The sequence below is a fragment of the Dermacentor silvarum genome, chromosome 5 (genome assembly GCF_013339745.2).
Source record: "Dermacentor silvarum isolate Dsil-2018 chromosome 5, BIME_Dsil_1.4, whole genome shotgun sequence".
In the NCBI taxonomy this organism is placed as follows: domain Eukaryota; kingdom Metazoa; phylum Arthropoda; class Arachnida; order Ixodida; family Ixodidae; genus Dermacentor; species Dermacentor silvarum.
In genome coordinates this window covers 109,598,399-109,622,179 of record NC_051158.1, presented here as the reverse complement: position 1 = coordinate 109,622,179, position 23,781 = coordinate 109,598,399, and the positions used below count along the sequence as shown (strand labels likewise).

General features: G+C 49.8%; 1 protein-coding gene across 1 annotated transcript in view; it reads right to left on the bottom strand.

Annotated features, from left to right (window-relative positions):
- Positions 1 to 263: 263 nt before the first annotated feature.
- Positions 264 to 23,781, bottom strand: part of LOC119453706 (pseudouridine-5'-phosphatase) — a 44,936-nt gene continuing 21,418 nt past the window's right edge. Inside the window, exons 2-4 of the mRNA XM_037715743.2 lie at positions 23,284 to 23,502; positions 8,860 to 9,092; positions 264 to 7,465 (exon numbers count right to left, since the gene is read on the bottom strand). Of these exons, the coding sequence (XP_037571671.1) occupies positions 7,121 to 7,465; positions 8,860 to 9,092; positions 23,284 to 23,502 (797 nt within the window). The 3' untranslated portion in view covers positions 264 to 7,120. The remainder of the gene's footprint in view (positions 7,466 to 8,859; positions 9,093 to 23,283; positions 23,503 to 23,781) is intronic.

Genomic DNA, 23,781 nt, shown 5'->3' with positions numbered 1-23,781 from the left:
GACAAAGATCCTTATCAGACAGCGTTGCTGACGAGATAAAAGGAAGACTATCTACTGTGGTTCGTATTTCAGTCTGTCATCACCTCTGTTCCCGCTGACAAGGCACTGTAGAATACCAACGCAGTGCGCGACTGAAACAGGCACTGTCTGTCTAATGAACCGTGGGCATGAATAAAGCACGCCATGAATATTTATAGAAATTTCGTCACTTATTTTTTCTTTTCTCGTTTCAGTCCTAGAAGAAGAAAAAACTGTCTCTGCGATCACCAGTACTTATTCTTTATTCAACAATCAACGAACATCACCAATCAACAGACAATATCCAACAAACCCTTTGCAATCACTTCCTTGTTAGATCATTTGTACCAGAGTTACAACAGCACCAAAGCGAGCCTGGTAATCGTCACGCGCAAATGACCGAGATGCCAATGCGCGCACGTGAGTGCATGTGCCCACTCCTGTACGTCCAGGTGAGCTCGAACGAAACTATACAGTCTCGCTTCCAAGTTAAAAGTGACAATAATGCGTTCCAACGATATGAAATATACGCTGCCTGGTGCTCCGGTTATCACACGTTTGAACATCTTTCGAGGCCGATAGGACACGCACGAAAGGAATGCAAATCTCTGAAACGTTAAACGCAAGACTGTCCAGTTTGGTTCTGCAAGACAGCCGTATAACCTTTCGCTCCGCCACAACCTTGATCGACAGATCACTTGCACTCCACGACGAAGTTTCCTGGCAACGTTTCAACAACAAGATGCATGGCTGAAGGAAAATGTATACACGTGGACGACGAACTTTCCCATCAACGAGGCACAGGTACTGGGTGATCCAGAAGTACCAGAAAAGAAGTAAAAAGTTAGTCATTAAAAAAAGCATAGACAGGTCAGACATCATGCTGCTTTAACAGAAATCCACAGGAAGGCGTCCGATTAAAAAAATCTTATTGTCAGAATAGTTACAATTGATACCCACAACTGGCACTTCAGTTGCGTGAATTTTGCAGCACACGGCTTGTACAGTTGCTGAATCGATAGATATTAGATCATCCCACTTGAAATGGGACGGCCGCTGATCCCGCCAAGTTGTGTTTACTTCGGCGCTTATCGCCCCTTAAGGCGCGCTGTTTGTGTTAACAAGCAATTAAACATCGCATAACTTTATTGCCTGAAATGTATTAATGTTTCCGGGTTTTGCACTATCAATATCGAATGTTTAGTAATCATGTTGTCACTTGTTTCACGACTTAATGTTGTACACGTCCGTCTACTATTTATATCAGTGTTTGCATATTTGGGCTACTGAAGTCAGTACGTTTCCGTAGAAGTGCCTGCGTTACATAATTGCTTTACTCGTGTTTACTCTGCTTGTATTTCGACCGATGAAAGCAAATCGGATTCACTGAACCTCAATCACTGTCTTCAAGTAATGGTCGGTGTCGCTAACCTGCATTTTGCGTGTACAACGCATCTGTCCGAACGACTTGTGACCGACGGGCGCAGGCCGGTTCTCAAGCTGCAGAAAGCCGATTTCTGCCCGGAGTCCGCTCTTTGTTATTTGGAACTTTGTACCTTGAAGACAAATAAATGTATGTTGTATTGTAGAATTCCAGCCGTCTTTCAGTATTCCTCGTGGCAGATTCATTACCCCCCTCCCCTTTCCTGTATAATTTCGTAACTAGAGGCGTCGGGCGGAGTTATTGCATCCCCATTTACATCTGCCTGGATACCGAGAACACGCAAACACAATATGCCCGATAATTGCATGTATAGTCGTCATCGGCATATTAAAAGCATGTTCAGGCTTCGAACAGTAGTACCCTGCCACCTTGGAATTATCGTCAAACATTTCTGCTCAGCAGCATCGTCTGCCTGTGATAAATGTAACGATTCTGGCACTAATATTATCGGTTCTCTCAACACTCCCACGTAATTCCGCGCATTTTCGAGACAATCGCATCGTGCAACTTTCTGCCTATTTACAGTTACTGAATTTTTTTCTCCTTTTTCGGTATACTTTCGTATCACACCTGGTACGAGGAAACAAATATGTACATCAGCATCTTGTACAGAGTTAGCCTAGTATGACACGTGCTTTTAGATTTTCTAAGAACAGCGCGCCAATTACTTGTCATGCAGGATGTAGGAAAAAGTTAGCCATGGCGCATGTTTTCTAAGAAAACATGCGCAGTCCGCTTAATTTGTGGGTGACATCATTGATCGGTGCTATCCTTTCCGAGCAAATCTTACGCCTTCGTCGGCCGGTGACACTGTTTCACACTTTTACTTGTACTGCGCAGTCAAACGACACGTTAGTTATTGGCGTACAAAAAAATGGTGCCACCAAAATTAATCTATCCCTACGAACAGGCAACAGGCGACCCTTAAACAGCGAGAAACTTGGGCATGGCAAATTTGCAATCTAATGCCCCTGTCACACGACACATGTAATGTCATTTGCAGTAAATGACATTAATACTGAATGTCATTGCGGTCTTGCGGACTTTACACGGGTAAACAAAATGGCATTCGCAATTGATGGCAATGTTTATCGGCAGGCTGCTATGATAACGAGACCTTACAAATCGTGCTTCTTGTTTACATATGTTCCCAAAATTGTTAGCAATACAATAGTGAACATGGGAAGGTTATTTCAAAATATATTAAATTTCGTTTTAACTTATAGATTTTTTTGCCACGCCCCTGTCGTCGAGATCACACAAGTCGCGCGTGCATGAGTTAGAGCCCATTCACACTTGCGACTAGGCGAGGTCGCGCGACCAAGTTAGTCGCAAAGCGACCAGTCGCAAGTAGTCGCAAATTGTCGCTTTTCTCGAAATGCGACTGTTTCGGGCCAGTCGCTCACTGCTCGATTTTTCGGTCGCGCGACTGCAGTCGCAGAACAGCTGAACCAATCAGATGCGAAGGAACAGGACGTCCGTATACGCTGACGCTTATTTTACGAGGCGATTGCATTTCAAGCAGACATGAACGGCATAGCGTGAGACATTTCGGTTTAGCGACTCGTCGGTCGCATTTGTCAGTGTGAACATCGTTCGACTTGAGTAGTTTTTGGTCGCCAGTCACAATCGGTCGCGCGACTTGGCCTAGTCGCAAGTGTGAATGGGCCCTAAGGAAACTGATTCAATGGGCGAATGCCATTAGCTGTGAATGCCATTCACTATGCCCGTGTAGAAGCAACAAAAAATGGAATTGACACGTAATCTCATTCGCTGCGAATGGCATTACATGCGCCATGTGACAGCGATATAAAATCGGTTGAATGAAATAAATGAACCAAAAGTACATTTAACTGAGTCTGATTTTTTTTTCCAGAATCCCACGTGTACTTTGCATACAGGTGCGCTACAGGCTATGCTGCCAACGGAACGTCCATCGGCAAGCAGACTGCTGTACTGAATGTCACATTTGCCATCCAGAGAGAAAAAACAACAATAAAAGAGAACGGTTTCGTGTTGTCGACAGTGATTATGTCTTTGGTATAATCAAATTTAGCTACACAAGAAGCTGGCATAAAACACAAACACTTCATAAACAAACCGCACGGATAAAACTTGGTCCTTTCATACAATTATACATGCAAGTAATTTACATTCATTCGTCTAGTGGTAACAAACAACAGTGAGAGAATTGGATTCACAGCCACATTACAGACGGGTCCGCTTACAGCTGTGAGCTGTGAGAGTGGCCCCTGTATGATCAACCTGGAGGTCCGAGTGCTGTATTTTACTTTACAAGGCCCCGCCATAGAATGTCCCTATATGCATGTTCAACCATGCCTAATACACTGAGCAAAAAAAATAGCGTTCCTGATTAATTCGTTCTTCGATTCTTATCTGCTTTACACACAGTTACACCCAAAAGATTAACCATAAGACGCAGCAAAGTGCAAACAGTTATTTTTGTAGTTAAAAGTACTTTAGGACGCTCTCTTTCGAGGATGTGACACTGTTCAGCTCAGAAATATTTCAAAACAGCGACGAAGCTGTAAGCGCGAGCAAGAAATACGGTTAAGTTAATGCCGCACGACAGCCGCTTCTCCACGACGGCCGTCTACGTGTTACGTAAACATCCTTCCAAGGCAGTGCTAGGTGTGCGGTTTCCATGGAAGGACAGAATACAAAACATAACAACGCGATAAATCGAAACTTACTCGTATAGTCGCGGTTACAGCGGTAATTTTTTGCAGGCGCTGCCAAGCGGGCAACAGTTTGGCCAAGACTGTCCGCAAAAATATTGTTTGGCGGTCCTCTCACCCGCTCTAAATAGAGACGCTATAGTCTGCTCGCATAAAGATACCAGTGATAGGACTTGCGACAGCAAGTGCGGGTCTCTTGGACACTGTGCCGCTAAGGCAAGCACCCTTGACTATCACTTCAAGTCAAGTGCCAAATTAGCAGCACGTTGACGAAACAAAAATAACAGGAAGAAATGCACAGAGGTGTGCCAAACAAGCCCCTTGCCGAGGCTCCGTTTCCTGCGGTGCGGTTTTGTGGCGCCACCTAGCATGCTGTCTGTGAATGACACGTTTCCTACTATGTTCTTGTGCACACCGTTACGGTACACCGTTATGCATTTATTCCTATTCTTTCGTGTTTTTTTCGGTCATTAGCACAAAAGAAGCTTTAGACAATATGACACAAACCAAAGCATGCAAGTAAAATGTTGCGTGAGGCTTCCTAAAAGACGTTTCGCAAACTGCCCGAACAGTAAACATAACATTCTAGCCAACTCGCGAAAGAGGAACAATATGGGGCCCCTGCTTTGCCCAGGGGGCGCTGCGAAAATGGTGCTAAAGAGCGCCCTCTGTCCTGAACTGGGTAGTAGCAAGCTCGGTCGTCTGCTTCGGAAAGCACGTTTACAATATGGACCCGCCACGATCGGTTGTGTTGTACCACAGCCTGCAGCGGATATCGGACGCCTAAAATTTTTTTCAGGGGTGGCACGATATTGTAAAGGCTAGAAATTATGCAACGCCAAATACGTCTACACCGTTCAAGAATTAAGCGGCGAAGTTTTAGTGCGGTGTCAATCGCAAGTGAAGCGCGTACGAAGTTGAACTTCAGCTAAGGTTTGCACGCTGCTAGATTCAGGCGCACAAACGCGAGGAAATGCTTGCTATAAATCAATTCACAGCAGTGATAAGCAGGTATCATGCGTACGGAACTGCTCGAGCGCACGATCGTACGCGCCGCGACGGCAGCGGTCTTTCAGCATGCCGCGAAACGGCGGGCCTTCTGCAATCTTTGTTGACTGCATGCCGCTAGATAAGGGGTTATGCCTGCGCTGTAGTAGCGGCCATCTGTCCCTTTAGCAACTGATACATAACTGATGCAATCCATATGAGCTCGCAGTAACGTATGTACGTGCGAATCGCGCGCAGCAGCGCGAGCTCCTGCGCTGCTCGCTTGATGTAACTCTTAATGATAGGGCTCGAACATCGATGTGCTGTAATCAATACTGCCTGGCTGCCCTGCGTTAACGTGTTGGCTTGAGGTCAAGGATGCGCACATTTAACTCTCGCTGCGTGAGGCCTTGAAGGAAAACGGTAGAATCTGATGTTGCGATTCAGGCCTTCTTGCTCGTGGCAGCCCACGACACAGCAGTAACGACGGTGACGCTTTTTCGATGCTGAGTTAGGTCGCCAGATCAGCGTCGCCGATTCCTTTTGCTTCCAGTATTACGTCCGACGGCACATGGATAGTCCGTTTTCGTAAAACTAGGTTGCGGCCAGCTCGCAGCGCGGTCGGAGTGGTCTATGAGAAGTGACGAGCCTTTTCGCACTCGCAACAGGGCAGAAAAAAAGTGCGAATCAACGCAAAACTCGGGCTAGAAACGCGCTTCGCTACAGCCAGGGCTCAATACTACGCAAGCTGGTACTACCCAGATAACTTTTCTCGCCGCCACCAGGCGCCGCTACTATAACTCAAACTCCAGCACCAAGAGGCCCATACAAGACACTCCCTAAGAGTTACTCGCACTCCCTTTGCTTTTACGGAGTGCGCCGAAGCAGCAACGGGTTGTTAGCGGGCATGTTCTCAAAATGTGTGTCATAAGATTTGTCTTTACTGCTGTGCAACCTAGACCACCGATAAATCGTTCGCGGACAGTATTGGCCAACTTGTTGCCCTGCAGGCACGGTCCCCGTCAGAAATTTGCAAGGATCGCTGCGTGAGGCCTTGTTAATAACATAACACGTATGCCGGGTCACATCAACACATGCTGCGCTCAAAATCGACAGGGTTCTGAACATTAAGCGCTATAAGTAGAGGTTTAATTAAGTCATGCAAGACGAATCTTGCTCAAACAACAGCTGACGTTACCGCCGTCAACGTCAGCAGGCTTACACGGATGGCATCCGTTGTATTAAGCTGCTGACATACATCGCGAGCTCGTCAATGGCCGTCAGACGCGTATATTTTTGCTTAGAGGCACTTGGAAGAGAGGAGAGGTTCTCAGCAGGAAAGGCAAGCACGTCACTACGTGAATACCAGAATAAGTGAACATGCGCTTATAATTACAATCAGCCCTCGGTATCTCCCCCCTAGCACTGGGAAACAAACGTGAGTATCGCACACACAAGACGTAAACAGATGCGTCACAAGGAAAGAGGCGTGGTTGATTTCGGAATGTTCTCGTGGTACCGAGTAAGGCTGGAAGCGGGGCGCGTACTTACACATATACAATCTACGCCACCTGTACAAAATATAAGCGGTTTGCGACCTGAACAGGTAAAGATTCTCGGTTCGAGCGAGCATTTTGCCAACAACGGCCGGTGTCACTATACGAAACACAAAGGTACACAAGTATTGTTACACACTAACAGGCTTTAGCTCGTGCGTCCGCGCTGCTGCCCTAGAAGGAGCCTTCGACTCATTCTGCGTAACGAGTAAATCTCGCGAGACACCGCGAGACGCGAAAATTACCGCCTGGGGGCGCGCAGAAGACTCCATTCGCGAGGAGGAAGGCAGCTAAGCCTGACAGGGTGTTCTGCGCGCCGCTTCAGTGACGAGAAGGCGTGCGGCGCCTAGTGGCAACGCCGAGTGGTAGTCGAGACGGTTCACACAGTGGCCGAGCACTCGTTCCGCCTTTCTGCCTCACTCCTTTTTCTCCTTGGGCCCGTCCTTGGGTCCATCCTTGGGCCCGTCCTTGGGGCCGTCTTTGGGTCCGTCTTTGGGTCCGTCTTTGGGTCCGTCTTTGGGTCCGTCCTTGGGCCCGTCCTTGGGGCCGTCTTTGGGTCCGTCTTTGGGCCCGTCGTTGAGCCCGTTCTCGAAGGGCGGCAGTCCGAATGACTCGGGCTTGAAGTCAAGGAGCGAGGCGATGCACAGCGTCGCCCGACGCCGGTTCTCTTCGTCCATGCGAGCGTCGGGGATCATGATGACCTGCATTCCGGCGGCGAGGGCGGCAGTGACGCCCTTCGGCGCGTCTTCGAACACCAGAACCTGCGACCAGAAGCGTATATATATATATATATATATATATATATATATATATATATATATATATTAATTTATTTATTTATTGTAAGGGGGAAAAAGCGGAGACGCCGGCCTGCACTACTCGGTTCGAGCCAGAATAATGAGCCCCAAGGGGAACCGAGGGACTTGATTTTTTTTATTTAACAAAATAAACCCCACAGACATATAATAAGCCAGCGAAAGCGCAGCGGTAGGTAACTGTTCTTTTTTTCTATTGCCATGCAGGAATAATTAGGAAAGGAAGCTACCGACGCTGGGCTAAGGAGGAATGAGAACAAGGGGAAAGTGACAAAGTGAAGAAGGTGATGATAAACAAAGAAACTTACGTGCACGAGAAGAGACAATTCGCAAACATTGACACAAACAAATCTGTGTGAAAAACAAGAAATGTTCAGAAATTTTTTATCACAATACTGACAAATAAGGTAACAAAATCATTGGCGGTAGTTCTGGCGTGCTAGAAACAGAAACAGGAAACTACCGAGCAGCGCTTCTGGCGCGAGAGATAGCCGGCCTGCGCAAGTCTCTATGATGTATGGAATTGCGTTGCTCACTTTAGCGCGGCGGTTTACTGCGAGTTTCTCGTTTACCTGTGGTGCACAATCGAACGATTTCACCTCGCGTAGTGAGGTGTGCGCTGTGCGTGCGGCGGTAACGGCATGTAGCCGAAAAGAGAGGTTCTGATAAACGCAAGTTGATGTGGTGTTTTCAAACAAGAAAAGAGCGCCAACGTGACGACACTGTGGTTCTGGCACAGAAATAAAAAAAATGATGTCTGCCTTATTTTTTTGCTCATGGTAATCTACCAATTGCCCTTATTTAAACGAGAATTAGCAGGGTATTCTCTCTCTCTCTCTCTCTTTTCTATTGTTGACATAACTTTCCGAGATCGCCAGTGGCATCTAGCATAAATCTACTTCTTCATCTAGGTTACTTCTCAGAGGCGGACATTAGCACGAGGTCGCGGGATCGAATCCCGGCCACGGCGGCCCGCCGTGGTTGCTTAGTGGCGATGGTGTTGGGCTGCTAAGTACGAGGTCGCGGGACCGAATCCCCGGCCACGGCGGCAGCATTTCGATGGGGGCGAAATGCGAAAACACCCGTGTACTTAGACTTGTGTGCACGTTAAAGAACTGCAAGTGGTCCAAATCATTTGGGAGTCCCCCACTTCGGCGTGCCTCATGATCAGTGGTTTTGGCACGCAAAACCGCATGTTTTATTTAAGAACACTTTACCAGCTTTAACTAATTTAGCATTTCTCTGTAGCGTCCCCTTAATTCTTTGGCAGTTCGGTCACGACTATAGGCACATTCGGATTTCTATTAAAGGATCGAAAGACACTCGATGATCGACTGCACCTTCTCGGGGTTCGGCTTCTCATCGAACTGTGAGGCGGCGGCCAGGAATACGTCCGGGTGGGGCTTTCCATGCTTCACTTCCGGGTTGCTGCCCGACATGACCACGTGGTGGAAGAGGGAGACCAGTTCGCGGTGCTTCGACGTCTTCAGCTCGAACGAGGTCGGCTTCGAGCTGGTGGCGATCGCCATGGGCACGCCGTGCTTGCGCAGGTGGCGCACCAGTCGCTCCACACCTGTGCAGGGCAGAAAGGGTGGTCGGAATCGGAGCGGGTTCATTGGCTCGGTTCATTAAAACATATTGGAATCATGCATGTGTACTATCGACCAAACATGTTTACGGCCCACGGGATCTCAGAAAGCGCTAAATGTCCCCGAGCAGCCTTTAAAAGTAGCCAGTAAAACTGTACATCACAATGTTGTTCGCATATACCAGTAGAGGCTGGAAATGGGAATACCAGGCTGCGTTTTGAGGCTGCGGAGATATTCAGCTTTTTTTCTCAGATCCCTTGGTCCGTATAGAACATGTGTGATAAGCTTAGTGTCCCCTTGCAGGAAACTTCCACTTTTAAACAATGCAGGCAGCTAAAGCTTAAAGGGGCCCTGAACCACTTTTTTATCGAAGTCGAGAAATGCATCTGAAGTTAAATTAGACTATTTCAGAAATACTTTGCCGTAAAATGCACTTCAATGCGTTCCTCAGAAGGGGTTATTGGCAATCATTTCATTCGCGGTGGTTCCGCTCTTTCTTCAATGAATTGCACTGCGAAGGCTACGGCGGAGTGCGGCGTGCCCACAACGCTCCGCCTACTGAACATCACCGTGGCGCGCGGTTCAAATTTGAGTTTGGGTGTCTACGTATAGACGCCACTATTTCCGACTAGTAGCATTTCCTTTCGTCTTACAAGGCAAAGCGATGATCTTTTTATTACGAGAGATTAAGTACTAGTAACGGAATTATTATGAGGAGTGGCTTTCGTCATCGGGCTAGAATCTGAATTTGCCGGTGGAGTCGCTAATCGCGTCCTGAATTTACCTCAATTTCTCGATTGCTAAAGCTCTGTTCGAGATGATATTGACGCCTTACGGCCAACCTCCATGCAGCAAACTTTCGCGACGAATTTCACGTGACCAAAAATCCAGGGCGAAGCGCCGCCGCGAATTCCTCACACCACACTTCATGCAACCAAGAGCCGGCTAGGGTGGCCAGGTTCAAAAGTGAAAAGTAGCCAGGAAATCGCGAAAAGTAGCCAGAAAAGCAGCCAGTTCATTCTTGGTGCTTAAAAAGTAGCCAAAAATGTCGCCAGGCTGCCGCGGCATGGCCAATCAAAACATTGCTCTAGCCGATTATGAACTCCTTTTGGACCTGTTATGTTTAGTGCCCTTCGACATATTTAAAACGTGACTCTGGGGATCAATTTAAACCTGGTGGCTCCGTACTCGTATCCGGGAATTGTTATCCCTGTGTAAATGATGAAGCAAACGCACGTACTTGTCGCTGAACTCCAGTATCAGCGAATATGTCGTTTGTACAGTTCTCGCTCTTTCCTCATTCGTCAATGTAACCCCGTGCCATATCTCGACTTTGCAAGAGGATATCGCATACTACTCAGGATTTCATATCGCTTAAGAAAAGTGTTCTAGTAGTTTTTATAGGCATATATTGATATGTTCTCACACGCGTTTACTCAAATTCGTCATTGAATTGTAATAAATGTCCGGTTTCAACCTAATAATTTTCTGAGCTATCACCTATAAAAGGAGACGTTCCATTAAGTGAGCCAGAAGGTGTTCCTGTTGAATGGATTTCAACGGTTGCAAGGTGGAGGTTGCGTCCTCCCTTCCAAATACACATGGTGAGGATGGTCGTTGCACATAGCTAATGTAATAAGAGGCAAAATACAGTGAATTATACCATTTATATGTAATATTTTGGGTGGTTTGTCTGTAGTTCTTATAGAAAAATGTTGGTTGTAAAAGTAGCCAGAAAGTAGCCAAGTAGCCAACCGGAAAATTTTCCCGCCATGAGCCTTCCAAAGTAGCCACTTTGGCGCAAAATAGCCAAATCTGGCAACCCTGGAGCCGGCGAACGCCGCCGAACATGCGATCGACGCAGCCCGCGAGCAGTCATTGTGGTAAGACGAGATAGGCTACGAAAGCGACGTTGGCGAATGAAAGCAGAAGGCAGAACAGCGCCTAAATCAATTTTTTTACACGTAAAATAAGGAGCCTGACCTGAAAAAGTGCGTAGAATAATGTTCGCTGTTAGCCGGAATCTATTTAACTTTTTTTGTGTGTGTGAATACGCGGCACGTCGGTATTTCGCCGATACTTATCCCTCGTCTGTCACCCTGTGTTTGTTTACGGCTCTCTCCACTCGCGCGCAGCTGAGTATTTCTCCCGTCAGCTTCCGCCTTCGAGCCTGCATGCCCTGCCATCGAGGAAACACGGAAAGCTATTAGACAGTTTTAGCATAGCGTACGCAACTAATAGCGCACGCTATACTCTATAGTACAGCATACGCTAAGCAGCGCATGTTTATTACAGATTTAGTTGGCCTGCGAGATCTTCCGATCTCAGAGGCCACATGCCCTCGTCACTCCTATCTCGCGACTTCACCGATAGGTGGCACTGACATACCTCGAAGGTTTCCCTCGTTAGGCTTCGTGTCGTTTGAAACCAGAAGCGATCTCGAAAACTCCACAAGGTTATCCATAATACACTCTCGTCGAAGCGGCCTGAGACTAAGCGAAAGCAGTTTACGCAGTCATTTGCTACGAACGAAGCGAATTCTACAAAAGCCACGCCAAATTCAATTCGAAGTGGGCAGCGGGGACCGCCGCCATGTTTTACTGACGTGGCTTGCGAGAAGACTCTTTTGTCTCTAAAAGTAGCGAGCCGCTCATATGCCGCACCTAAACCACGCTTCAGCTCACGTTTTTCTCGGATGTGCCAGTGAACTACACCCTGCAAACTTCAATCAAACGTCTTTCCAAAACACCTCGGTACGCAAGGCATCATGTTGCGGGTATGCATGGGCAGATCATCATAGGGAAGCGAAGCCTCTAACTACATAGACTACACAAAACAAGCAACGAGGAGGTGAAACAGCGCTGGAAAACAAGCGCTTGAAACGGAGGTAGGAAATAGCCGAACAGTAGCCAAGCGTCAACAACCAAAACTCCCGTCGACGGGCGACAGACGTAACTCAACCTCTGCGCTGTGGTCCGATTGGTCCACGCTCTCCGCCGCGCGCGACGACTTCCGGCGGCGGCGGTTCGCTGGGCGGCGAATATCTGGAGAGAGTGGATCGGCGGCGAAGAGTCATATTTTTGACGTCGGGCGGCAGGCGGCCGTCGCCGTTAATTGGCTCATTCCAATAGCCGTTTCGGCTCGCTATGCCGGCGGCGGCGGCCGCCCGCGTTGGGCCGTAACCGCTATCGCCGGAAATGCGAAAAAATGTCGCACCTTCGCCCGAAAAGCAAAGCACCAATTTCGAAAGCACATTAGTGGAGAGCTATTCGGAGTAGGGATAGTAGGTTTATCGGCAGCATAAACTTGGACACATTCGCTTACTAACTGAATTAACACGCGTGGTGTCAGCGCGCACAAGCAAACATCAATAGATCACACTGAATGACCGCAGACAACGACTGTCAAAACGCTGGCAGCAAGCGCAGCCGCCGCAGCGGGCGAAGGTTCGTGCGGTCTATCGCTTCAACGAAAACTGAGCGGCGAATGCACGGCGCATACAAAGGTCAGAGCCGTGTGGACATCGCTTTTAAAGACGGTGCGGGCGACCGCCACCGCGGGGCAAAGTACAAAAGCAGTTGTTGGCAGAGTACAAGCTGCCGCCCCCCCCCTCCCTGACGCGCTGCCTTCCCGCTTTCTTGCCTTCGCGTGGGAGATTGAGTGGCGAGTTCTCCTTTCGGCCTGTTGCAAGATAAGCATTTGGTGCCGCAGCACAGCGTCGCCCCGCCTCCCTCGCTCCCTTACCCCCACGGCCTTCCGCGCGACGGTCGCGTTTGCTTTCCGCCGTGCGTTCGCTCTCCGTGATAGCGCGCGTCCCCCACGCGCTTTCACTCGCGCATACGGCGCGCGGCGACGATTTTATCGCCTTTCGACTTCATACGGAACCTCACGGCGACGGCGACGACAACGGCAGAAATCTGGTTGAAGTGTCCATGTAATTGCTATTGCAATAAAAAGTACGTGTTTAGGCTGTTTCACATAGCGCGATTTGGGCGAAAAAAATCGTTGTGCCGCGCACGTCGCAGAGCGATTCTCGTTGAGAGCTTTCACATGCGTCTGCGACAGCGAGATTTCCGTCGCAGCGACGCCGAAGGTCCCCCCTTCTCACGAAGCATCCAAGCCTGCATCGCTAAATAAAAACAACGTGGAAACTAGCCATATATTAAAATTTGCTTATTATTATTTGAAAATAGCATGAGTACACTATTTTTTAATGTTTAAACGCGTTGAGACTTTACTATCGCTTAGTCTGCAACCGCGGCGAGTGAAACGCTGCACAACACCGCAAGTATTGGCGTGCGGCTAGTGCGGCGTCGGTGGGCTGGTTTCGTTTAGTACCCTGTTGCTGCGATAATATATCGCAGCCACAACTCTTCTCCTGGAGCAGTGTATGCTTTTGCAGAAGAAACGACCACTGAGTGTGCAAGCACCTGGCACAATTTGTAGCGATAAAGAGGTTCACGACGGTGACGATCAAGTGGGTACGTCCCGTACGTTGAAGGCAGCGTCTGCTCCTGACCTGGATAGCGTGCAGCTTCTCATTTGTGTGAGCTCGAGGAAACAAAAATTGTTGATGAAGCTCCTGACCCACAGTCGCTGGTGGGTACGCTCTGTTGACACATTATTGAAACTGGTGCGCGACATTGCTCCGCTGAGCTTCCAACACGCGGTAAAACAGGAAAGAGCCTATTTGCACGGCGCTTCCTGTGAGGTCACGTTGCTCCGCCCACATCGCGCCGATCACTGCGACTCAGCCACGGAAATACCAACATGTTGTAATTCCGTCACGGAGAGCCCGCGACGTCGCGGCGGCCGCTGAGCGACGGAATTCACTGTGTCGCTGTGTGAAAATCGCGCCATGTGAAACGGCCTTTTCCCGCTGGGATCGAGCCCGCACCCGCTGCGTGAGAGTCAGATACTCTACCACTCAGTCACGCAAGCGCTTGCTATCGGGCGGGTGAAAGTGTCCTATAAGGCAAGTGCCCAGGGGCAGACGACCCGAGCCTCCGCCAGTATGGTGGCGCCATCTAGGTAAGGTGCCTGCAAACGCAGCAGGCGTTTGCGTGCGCAGGCGCAGACGACGATATGCGATTCAGACGAGGCGCGCAATCAACGCGCACCCGAGCTGCCGAGCCTCCGCCAGTATATGGTGGCGCCATCTAGTTAAGGTGCCTGCAAACGTAGCGCGCCTGACATGTAAGTTGCAGTTCTAAGGCTTGGTCGGGTTCAGCAGACTACTGTGCAGAGAACATTACAAGCCACAGTTCGCCGTCGACGCCGGGCGGACAGTTCAGATCGTTCTCGTGAAAACGAGGTGAACAGATTGCCGCGAAGACCCTGTTGTGCGTGGTGCCCAAATGGGAGCTACTCTTGAGCCACTCCACCAGCTTACGCTGTGACTGTGCTGCGTGTGCTGCGCATGCCTGTGTCATGATGTGCGCTTAGTCGTCATCGACAGATGATCAAGGAGTTGCAAATTTACGGCGCCGCGTGAGCTGTGTGTGCAATGAAGACGACGACGACGACTTGCGATGTGGCTTTGGCGCGAGCGCGATGAGCGGCGCAAGAAAAAAAAGGAATCGGAAGAAGAAGGAGGAGTTCCAGAAGCGACACCAGGACAAGGTCGGCCACCGGATCGGGAGCTGAAGACGGCCGTCGGGTTCCGGACCCGAGCCACCAGGACTTCACCCGGCCGGGGCCTCCTGCCAACCCATTCCTGGGAGTCGCCACTCTTCCTGATCGTAAACAGCTGCCCGAGGCCGGCAAGCGACTGTGCCCGTGGGCAGGACGAGAGCTGTCGGGCTACGGGCCCGAGCTCCACGACCAGCTGCCCGGCCAGAACGCCGCCGCCGTCAACCCCTGCTGCCAAGCCGCCTGCCTTCCCGGGAATCGCCACCCTGCCCGATAATCTACTACTGCTGCCCGAGGCCGGTGAGCGTCTGCGTCCGTGGGCAGAACCTGAGCTGTCGGGCTACGAGCCCGAGTGCCATGATCGGCTGCCCGACCAGAACGCCACCACCGTCGGCTCGTGCTGCCGAGCCGCCTGTCTTCTCCCACCGAGGCAGAGCTGCCACGCTCTGGTAGCCTGTACGACGTTCCGACAGCGACCTTTTGGTGAGACAAACAACGCTTCTATCGTCGTCTCCGCTTCGCCGCATCGAGACTCTAGTGCATACTCACACCCGCAGCCTGCCCGAACTTGCCCGACATCAGTAAGCGTTCTAGCCACACGTGTGTTGTATTATGAGTTCTTTTCGAGTGTTTATTTTATGGGTTTTTTTTTCCTCGTTCTAGTTACAGTAAACGTTTTGTGTGTGCGTTCCACAAACGGTTTTGTCCACGATTGGGTTTTTGTCTCCAATTGGGTCTTTGTCTCCGATTGGGCTTTGCCCTTAATGGGGTTGTCCCCCAATTGAAGAACCGTCTGCAGTCACAATTCATCACAAATGGCGTCCGCGATGACAGGACAAAGCCAGCTGTAATGAAAGATTGTAATTGCAAAGCAAATACTCGTACCTGCGTCAGTATGAATGCCGTTGAGTTGACCCAAATAGGACTCAGGTTGGGACTCACGGGAGAGGAACTCAAAAGATGGGTTCAGAAGGAGCTGATAGCAGTCGAGGAAGAGCTGATAGCAATCGAGGAAGAACGCATTGCTGTAGAATTGTTTACAAAAGAGGTGAAAGAGAAAGAGGAGGTGGTGGCGCAACTGCGGTTAAAGTTGCATGAAGTGTTGTTGTGCAAGAAGTTCGCGCAAGTTAGTACTAGGAGCGAAGCTGCTGCATTGTGTTTTGAGTCCAGGGACGCTCAAGGTGACAAAAATGATGTGAAAGGGTCGATAGCTATAACGGAGCTAGCCTGCTTGGAACAAAATGTTCCATTACTTACAGAAGTCACTGGTTCAGACCCAATGCTTCTAGCTACCTTTTTATGGGATAGTAGTGAGAACGGAAAAAGTACAATGGGCTCTGTAACAACACTATCTACACCAGGCATTGATGACAACCACTCAGTTACTTCAACGAAAGTGGACGCTTCAGCAGAATCTGATGCAGATAAAGATCTCCAGACATCTAGTCTCGTCAATGCAGAAAAGAAGGTATTGTCGAGAAATGACTCCCTGAAATCCGCCAATGTGGTTGCTAATTCGACCGGTCCATGGCCAGAGCACAGTCTCTTTGAAGAAGACAAAATGATTGGGACTAACATTGTAGGGAACGACAATAGTGTGAGCAACACTAGACGTGGTCTTATGGCCAAGGGCAATCCTGCATCAGTGGCTGTTACTAGATCAATAGTGGATCTTCATTCCCTTGTTCGTAAAGCCCATGGTACTTCTCCTGTTGACTATTCCCATTATTTCAATGATATGACTCAGCTATATCGCAGTAATGTGATAACCGTTTTCTGCAATAGAGTACCTGATGCAAAGACTGCAGCTGTTCCATACATTGAGCTGAGACAATCTCTTAAAGAGATTACTAGGCATCCCTTCCAGTCTCGCATGAGAGTATACGGACTACAGGTGCCATTTGATAATGGCTAGGCGGCTTACACAATTTTCAGTCGCGATATTTGTGTTTGGTGTGCCATATTATATGTGTGTTTTTCGCGCCCAAGTTTGGTTTAACGTGGTGTTATGAAGTGTGCAGTGTAACTAGATGTGTGCAGTGGGTGCATCGTTACTTGAGATAGGACTCTAGGAACTATCATCAGCATTCGAGCAAGGGTTTACTGCTGACGTTATGGACTTGTGAACCCCTTAAACATGTCACGCGCACATGTACAGCGTTTTTTCTGCCGAAAAATCTTCGAAAAGGGGGGCTTATGTCATGATGTGCGCTTAGTCGTCATCGACAGATGATCAAGGAGTTGCAAATTTACGGCGCCACGTGAGCTGTGTGTGCAATGAAGACGACGACGACGACTTGCGATGTGGCTTTGGCGCGAGCGCGATGAGCGGCGCAAGAAAAAAAAAGGAATCTGAAGAAGAAGAAGTTCGGAAGAGAGACGTCAGCGGGGTGGTTCGAGAATGGCTGCTGGGGTGCGGAGGTGTACGCGCGTAGGGCCAGAAGGACCCGAGCGTACAAGGCCTTCACCCAACCGCATCGATGTTTCCCCGATGGCCTGGTGTCTACCGGGCACGTCTTAAGCAGGGACCGTTCGAGGAAGGCTGCTGGGGTGCGGAGGTACGGGCTTGACGGGCTCCTGGACCCGGGCTCACAGAGGCCTCCACCCAGACGCAAAGAGCTTTCCCGGCGACCTGTGGCGTCTCTCCTGGTTTGCGGAGATGGGGCGGCGTTGCGACGACCAGACAGCTGCACGGCTCGGCCGTCCTCGAGCGTCTGGACCGTTCGAGGAAGGCTGCTGGGGTGCGGAGGTACGGGCTTGATGGGCTCCTGGACCCGGGCTCACAGAGGCCTCCACCCAGACGCAAAGCGCTTTCCCGGCGACCTGTGGCGTCTCTCTTGGTTTGCGAAGACGGGGCGGCGTTCCTACGACCAGACAGCTGCACGGCTCGGCCGTCCTCGAGCGTCTGTGAGTGTCGCTCCTATACCTTGTCAGCCAGACCATTTCGAGCAGGAACTTAACAGCGGTGAACTTTCTTTCACGACTTGAGTGAGCAGAACCCGGACTTTGTATAGCCTTCGCGTCCACCGCGTTCAGCTTGAGAGCGTTGTGCTGAACCTCGCGCTGTTTGTTGCGTGCACAAGGTTGCACTTTAGGTTGGTTATCATAGTATCAGCCAACTCACGTTGAGATTCAGTGAATTAATATCTTGTCCCTGCTCTGTATTGTTTGATGTTGTTTTTTATATAAAGTGTGGTTTTTGTGCTTGTTAATTTGCAGCTGGCTTTGTTTCTTTCTGCCCCGAGGCAACACCTCGGCCGGTTAAATAAGACACGAACCCAATTCGTTACAGCCTGCGACTTTTTTCGCTCCATGGAGGTTGGCCCTTAAACGTTCTCGAGCACTAATCTATCACTTCAACTTGACTTATTATTTGCCTTTAGTGTCCTTCTACAGGGACAAATACTAAGACAAACATGAAAACAGTTTCCCCTGAAATTTTCCGGCGTCACGAAGTCGCCGCCAACGGTCTTCCAAGCCGATGCAATCAGGCCGGTGTACCATGCATTGGGTGCACGTTAAAGAACCCCAGGTGGTCGAAATTATTCTGGAGTCCCCTACTACAGCGTGCCTCATAATCACAGATCGTGGTAAAATGCCAGAATTTAAATTCCAACCAGAATACAACTTCTGTGAAGGACACGTCCACATCCACTGTACTCAATTCCTAGCCCTACAGCGCCGCACGCAAAAGACCCTGTGTAATAGGTCGACTGTGACCGATGCGTCTGCGCATTGGAAAGAGTGTAGGTACACAGTGTAGCTCAATGCCTTTCGATAAAGTTGTTAGTAGCAACCGTGACGTGTTCTGTGTGTCTTTCTTTTTTTTTTCTTTTTTCTTGTGCCCTTGCGCTACATCATGACATTCAGGAAGCTCCAAACCATCCTAGCATCATGTCCTTTTGCAGTACAACCATTTCGCGCGCAGAAAATCCAAAAGGGACCTCACCGATTGTCAGCACAGAAGATGGCGTGCTTCCTTCTGACAAATGCCTGTGCGAAGGGCTACATATAATTGAGCCTGTTCTTGATTTCGCGCATGTGTTGTGCTCTCCCTGGCGGGTTTTCTACTCTTTCTTTGCCTTCGTTTATCTTTTATCCGGCCTTTTTCTTCCTTCACAAGCGCGATCGGATAGTGCGTTCCCGAATACTGCGACGTGGTTAACTTCTCTGCATTAACCTTTATTCCTCTCTTTCTAAAACTGTTCGAACTGATAATGTATTTCATAAAACTGTTTCCGTTAATATCGCGGTAAGATTAATTATTATTTCATGAGAAAATGAAAGCCAATCTTCTGTTTTTCACAGCGGAGCTGTTTAAGCCGGCCGTAATGTGTGCCGCCTGCTACTGCTACATGCTACTACTACTGCTACTGCCTGGCAACCACCTCGAGCAGCGTCGCGCGCTATGCTCGGGAGAGAGAAAGAGAAAATGAGAGCGTGAGAGAGAGAGAGAGAGAGACAAATTGTATCAGCACCAACGGGGCAACGCGCAGAGGTGCTGCCGACGCCATCCGCGATTTTCCGTTTCCCTGCATTAGCGCCGAACGCTCGCGGTGTCTGTGACTGCAGCAGGCGCCTCTGGCGGCGGCTCGGCCGAGCTCCCACCAGCTGCACGCTATATACTGCGCCTGCGCCGTGACGTTGTCCTGGCGTGTCGTTTGCTGCGCGCCGCCCGTACACTGTGCATAGATTTCGACCCACTTCCCCTACGTGTGCTCGGACTGCAAGTGCTTCGCGAGGCGTCCCCAATGCCACGGACCACGAGGAAATGCTTATACATTTCGTATAGCATAGCATCACTTGGCATTACTTCGTATAATTAGCATCACTTCGTATAGCCGGAACTGTACGATGAAGGGTTCTGACAGACGCTAGCCGCGTCTACCCAAGTGACTCGGAGTTGACCGAACGAATGCACACCTTTATTCGGCAACGCCATATTTATAGAACGCATGGCGCGTAGCGCCCTCTACATCTCTCCCCCGAGATATGTACACAAGAAACACCAAACACTTCACACGTCAAGTCTTCTAGGAGTCTTGATTCGACGCCCAAATCTGGTGACTCTCACGCCACGATCATTGGAGACTTGTGGTGTCGCTGTTACCGTGGCGTCTGTTACCGTGGTCGGCGCTTCGTGCTCCTCGCGGTTTTCACTCTGAGCTGGCTCGCTGAGCTGACTCATCGTTGGGTCTGAATAGGGCACTAGATGTATCCTATTACGCAGAAGCCGCGCGTTGGGTGTTCCCACGACGTACGAGCGGGGCTTGGAGGCTGGGCTAAGAACACACGCCGTATCCTTGATGGCTCGGACTCAACACCATATCTCCTGGCTGCAGCGGAGGAAGGACGTACGGTCGCGGCATGACGGCGATCGACGTCTTTCTTCAATTCTCACATCTTCATCTTGGCACTTGACATCGTCTCGCGCCGGCCACTTCGGTTCCAGGCGGTGCACTGTCTTGGGAAGCCTGGTTCGCAGGCTGCGACCCAAGAGAAGCTGCGCTGGGCTGAACCCTGTGACGCCTGCAGTGTCTCTGTACGACAGAAAAGCCCGAAAAGGATCGTCTGCTTTCGCAAACAATTCTTTGATCATACGCACCATGCTTTCCACTTCCCCATTTGACTGCGGGTAGTTCAGACTTGAGGTGATGTGTTGGAAGCCATAGCGCTTCGCAAAAGCTGCAAAGGCATGTGAAGCAAACTGCGGTCAATTGTCGCTTCGTACTACTGCGGGAATGCCAAAACGAGCAAAAATGCTTTTGACTGCATTGATGACCGCCTCAGAGTTCGTGCTTCGCATGTCGAAGACTTCAGGGTAGCGAGAACCATAATCAACTACTAGTAGGTAGTTGTGTCCCGTGTAACTAAACAAGTCCATTCCTACTTCTTGCCACTGGTTGCGCTGGAGTCTTCGTTACCACCAATGGCTCACTTCTTTGCGCTCGTGTGACTGCACACTGTCTGCAGCGAGTGACTCTGTCCCGTATTTGCTGCGAAAGTCCGCACAACCACACGGAATCCTGGGCCCTTAGGGTGGCATCGGTTAATTCCCTGGTGGCCTTCATGGATAAGTTCGAGCGTATCCTTCTGAAGCGAAGCCGGGATGACAAAGCGATTACCTTTTAGCAAGACGCCGTTGCACAAAGAGAGATCACCTCGATGGCTCCAGTACTTCTTGATGTGCTCTGGAAGCCTGTCTCGACAAGGCCAGCCCTGAGTGCAGTACTTGACGAGCTGGTTGCATTCCCAATCCAGTTCTTGGTGAATGCGAACATCATCTACAGTAACCAGCTTCGTGCCTGTGACCGTAGCAACTTGAAAGTCCACAAACTCCTCTGCCACATCCACCGGACTGATCGGCGGCTTCTCATCCCGAGCCCTTGAAAGAGTATCCGCAGTGGCTAGCTGTTTGCCAGGAACGTTGACCAGGCTAAATTGGTAGCGCATAAGTTTGATGCGAAACCTCTGAATACGTGGAGGCATCGTGTCCAAGTCAGCGTTACCAAGTAGTATTACCAGCGGCTGGTGATCGGTTTCTACCGTGAAATTTAAGCCACGCACGTATTGGTCAAAACGGTGCACTGCCCATGCTACCGCCAGCGCCTCTTTCTCTGTTTGGCTGTAGCGCTGTTCCGCTTCAGTAAGCGACCTAGATGCGAACGCTGCCGCGCGTCGCTCGCCCGATGGTTGTTACTGCAGGAGAACGGTTCCTATCCAAATGAGCTCGCGTCGCATGAGACAATGGTGTTACGACTGGGATGATACTTTGCAACGCACAGGTCTGAGGTGAGCATCGCCTTTACTCGATTAAAAGCAGTCTCTTGAAGCAGTCCCATTGCCATGCATTTTGCTCGCCTAGCAAAGCGCGAATCCTGCGAAAGGTTGGGCAGGAAGCGACCAATATGATTAGCCATGCCGAGGAATCTCCTTACCCCAGCAACGTCCTTGGGTGGTTCCAAGTTGCACAACGCTTCGAGTTTGCTGGGACTTGGCGAGATACCGTTGGCGTCGATGACCACTCCCAGAAACTCTACTTTGTCTTGACTGAAGCAGCATTTTGACTTGTTGAGTTTAACTCCGGCTCTCCTCAGACGTTCAAGAACCTCCACAAGTCGCTTGTCGTGCACTTCTCGGTCTTTGCCAAACACCAGGATGTCGTCTATCATGTTACCGACGTTCGGTTTCCCCTCCAGAATTCGAGCCATTTCTCTTTGAAAATGCTCCGGTGCTGAAGTCAGGCCAAAATGTATACGACAGTAACAGTAGCGTCCAAATGGCGTAATGAATGTTGTATACTCTTGGCATTCTTGGGACAATGGCACTTGGTGAAATCCTGCTGTCGCGTCCAGCTTCGTGAACACTTTGGCGCCGTCCAGTTGCCCGAGCACCTATTCGACCGTTGGAAGCACGTGCCTTTCACGAAGAACTTCTTTGTTGAGCTTTGTTAAGTCGACACATATTCGGATGCCGCCTGATGTCTTCGGTACCGCAACCAGACCGGCACACCATGGCGTCGGCTTCGTAATGCGCCTGATGACACCAATTGTTTTTCCATCTGGTCCAGCTCCTGCTTTACCTGGTTGTACAGTGGAATGGGAATTCTGCGAGGTACACTGAGAGCAAATGGCCTGGCATTTGGCTTGAGTCGAATAGTGTACTCCTCCCCTACGATGTCCTGGCCAAGGGTTGCGTCGCTTGCAGAGCTGGCTTGCTTTTCAGGTCGCTGTGCGGCGTCGATGAACTTCACGACACCCAATGCGAGGATAGCAGGGTAGCCTAGTCGGGCACTTCCCCTACGTGTGCTCGCACTGTAAGTGCTTCGCGAGGCGTCCCCCATGCCACGGACCACGAGGAAATGCTTATACACTTCGTATAACTTACCATCACTTGGCATTACTTCGTGTAATTAGCATCACTTCGTATAGCCAGGACCAGCTAGGAACCGATCAGCTCCGATGCGTCTTTAGCCTCGCGCCGCTAGTGCAAGCTACCCCGGTTTTCTGATAATAGATGGCGCTTGGGATATCTTTAATTTACTTTTTGAATTTTATTGCAGTTGACTTTTGCCGACTGCAACTGCAATGAAATTTCTCTTTGGCTAAATTGGTAATAAATGAACGCTACTATTTACTACCGAATCAATGCTGGCAAAAGCTTATTAGCAGCCTTAAAATAGCACCAATGCAAACGACGCGTATACCTGGTGATTAGCGGATATGACGTAAATCCCAGCACGTCGCCTCCGAGATATTTTCAAAGCGCCGCATCCAATCTCGGAGGGCATGCAGGTCATGTCTCGAAGCCGTTCTGAATCAAGCGTCACTTCCGGTGTGCGGTAATGGCGTGGTTATTCCTTTTTTTTTCAGCGTCCGTGTCGAAAACGTCTACCTATGCGAGCCTTTGGTGAGCTTTGGTGAGGCGTCCACACCTATTTCGAACGTAAAATTTTGCCCGAAGCCTGCTCCATATTTACAATATGTGAAACTGTGGGCCTTCTACGCGGCCTAGCCTTTCGTTGCCCCCCCCCTCCCCCCTTACCAGGCATGAGTTCGGCGCTGGGGAACATTTCGGCGTACAGGCGGTCCATCTCCTTGAGGTACTCCTCGGTGGCCAGTGGCAGGCCGAGGCCATCGATGACCAGGCGGGCCGCATCCTTTCCCGGGATGCCCATCACCCGCTGCTTGAGCTCCCACGTGTACTGCTTGCCATACCCGTCGGCCACTCTCTGCACCGCCTTCGTGTACAACTTCTCCGTGTCTGCAAGCAAGACACGCAATTAAGGTACGAATTGACAGCGTTAACAACGTGCAAGAAACGACACTCAGTTGCGCACAATGACCACGCAGTTTATCATTTTTTTTGCCTATTTGTTCGCCGTTACGGTTACATTAAATTACGCTGATGCTGCAAAAAGTACATTGCAGTTATGTTATCCCGTTATATTAGCGTTACAAAAAAGTACGTGACATTACATTACTGTTACAGAAATTCTGGACAATCGATGGTGTGCCGACGCATTTTGCCCTTTCGTTGATT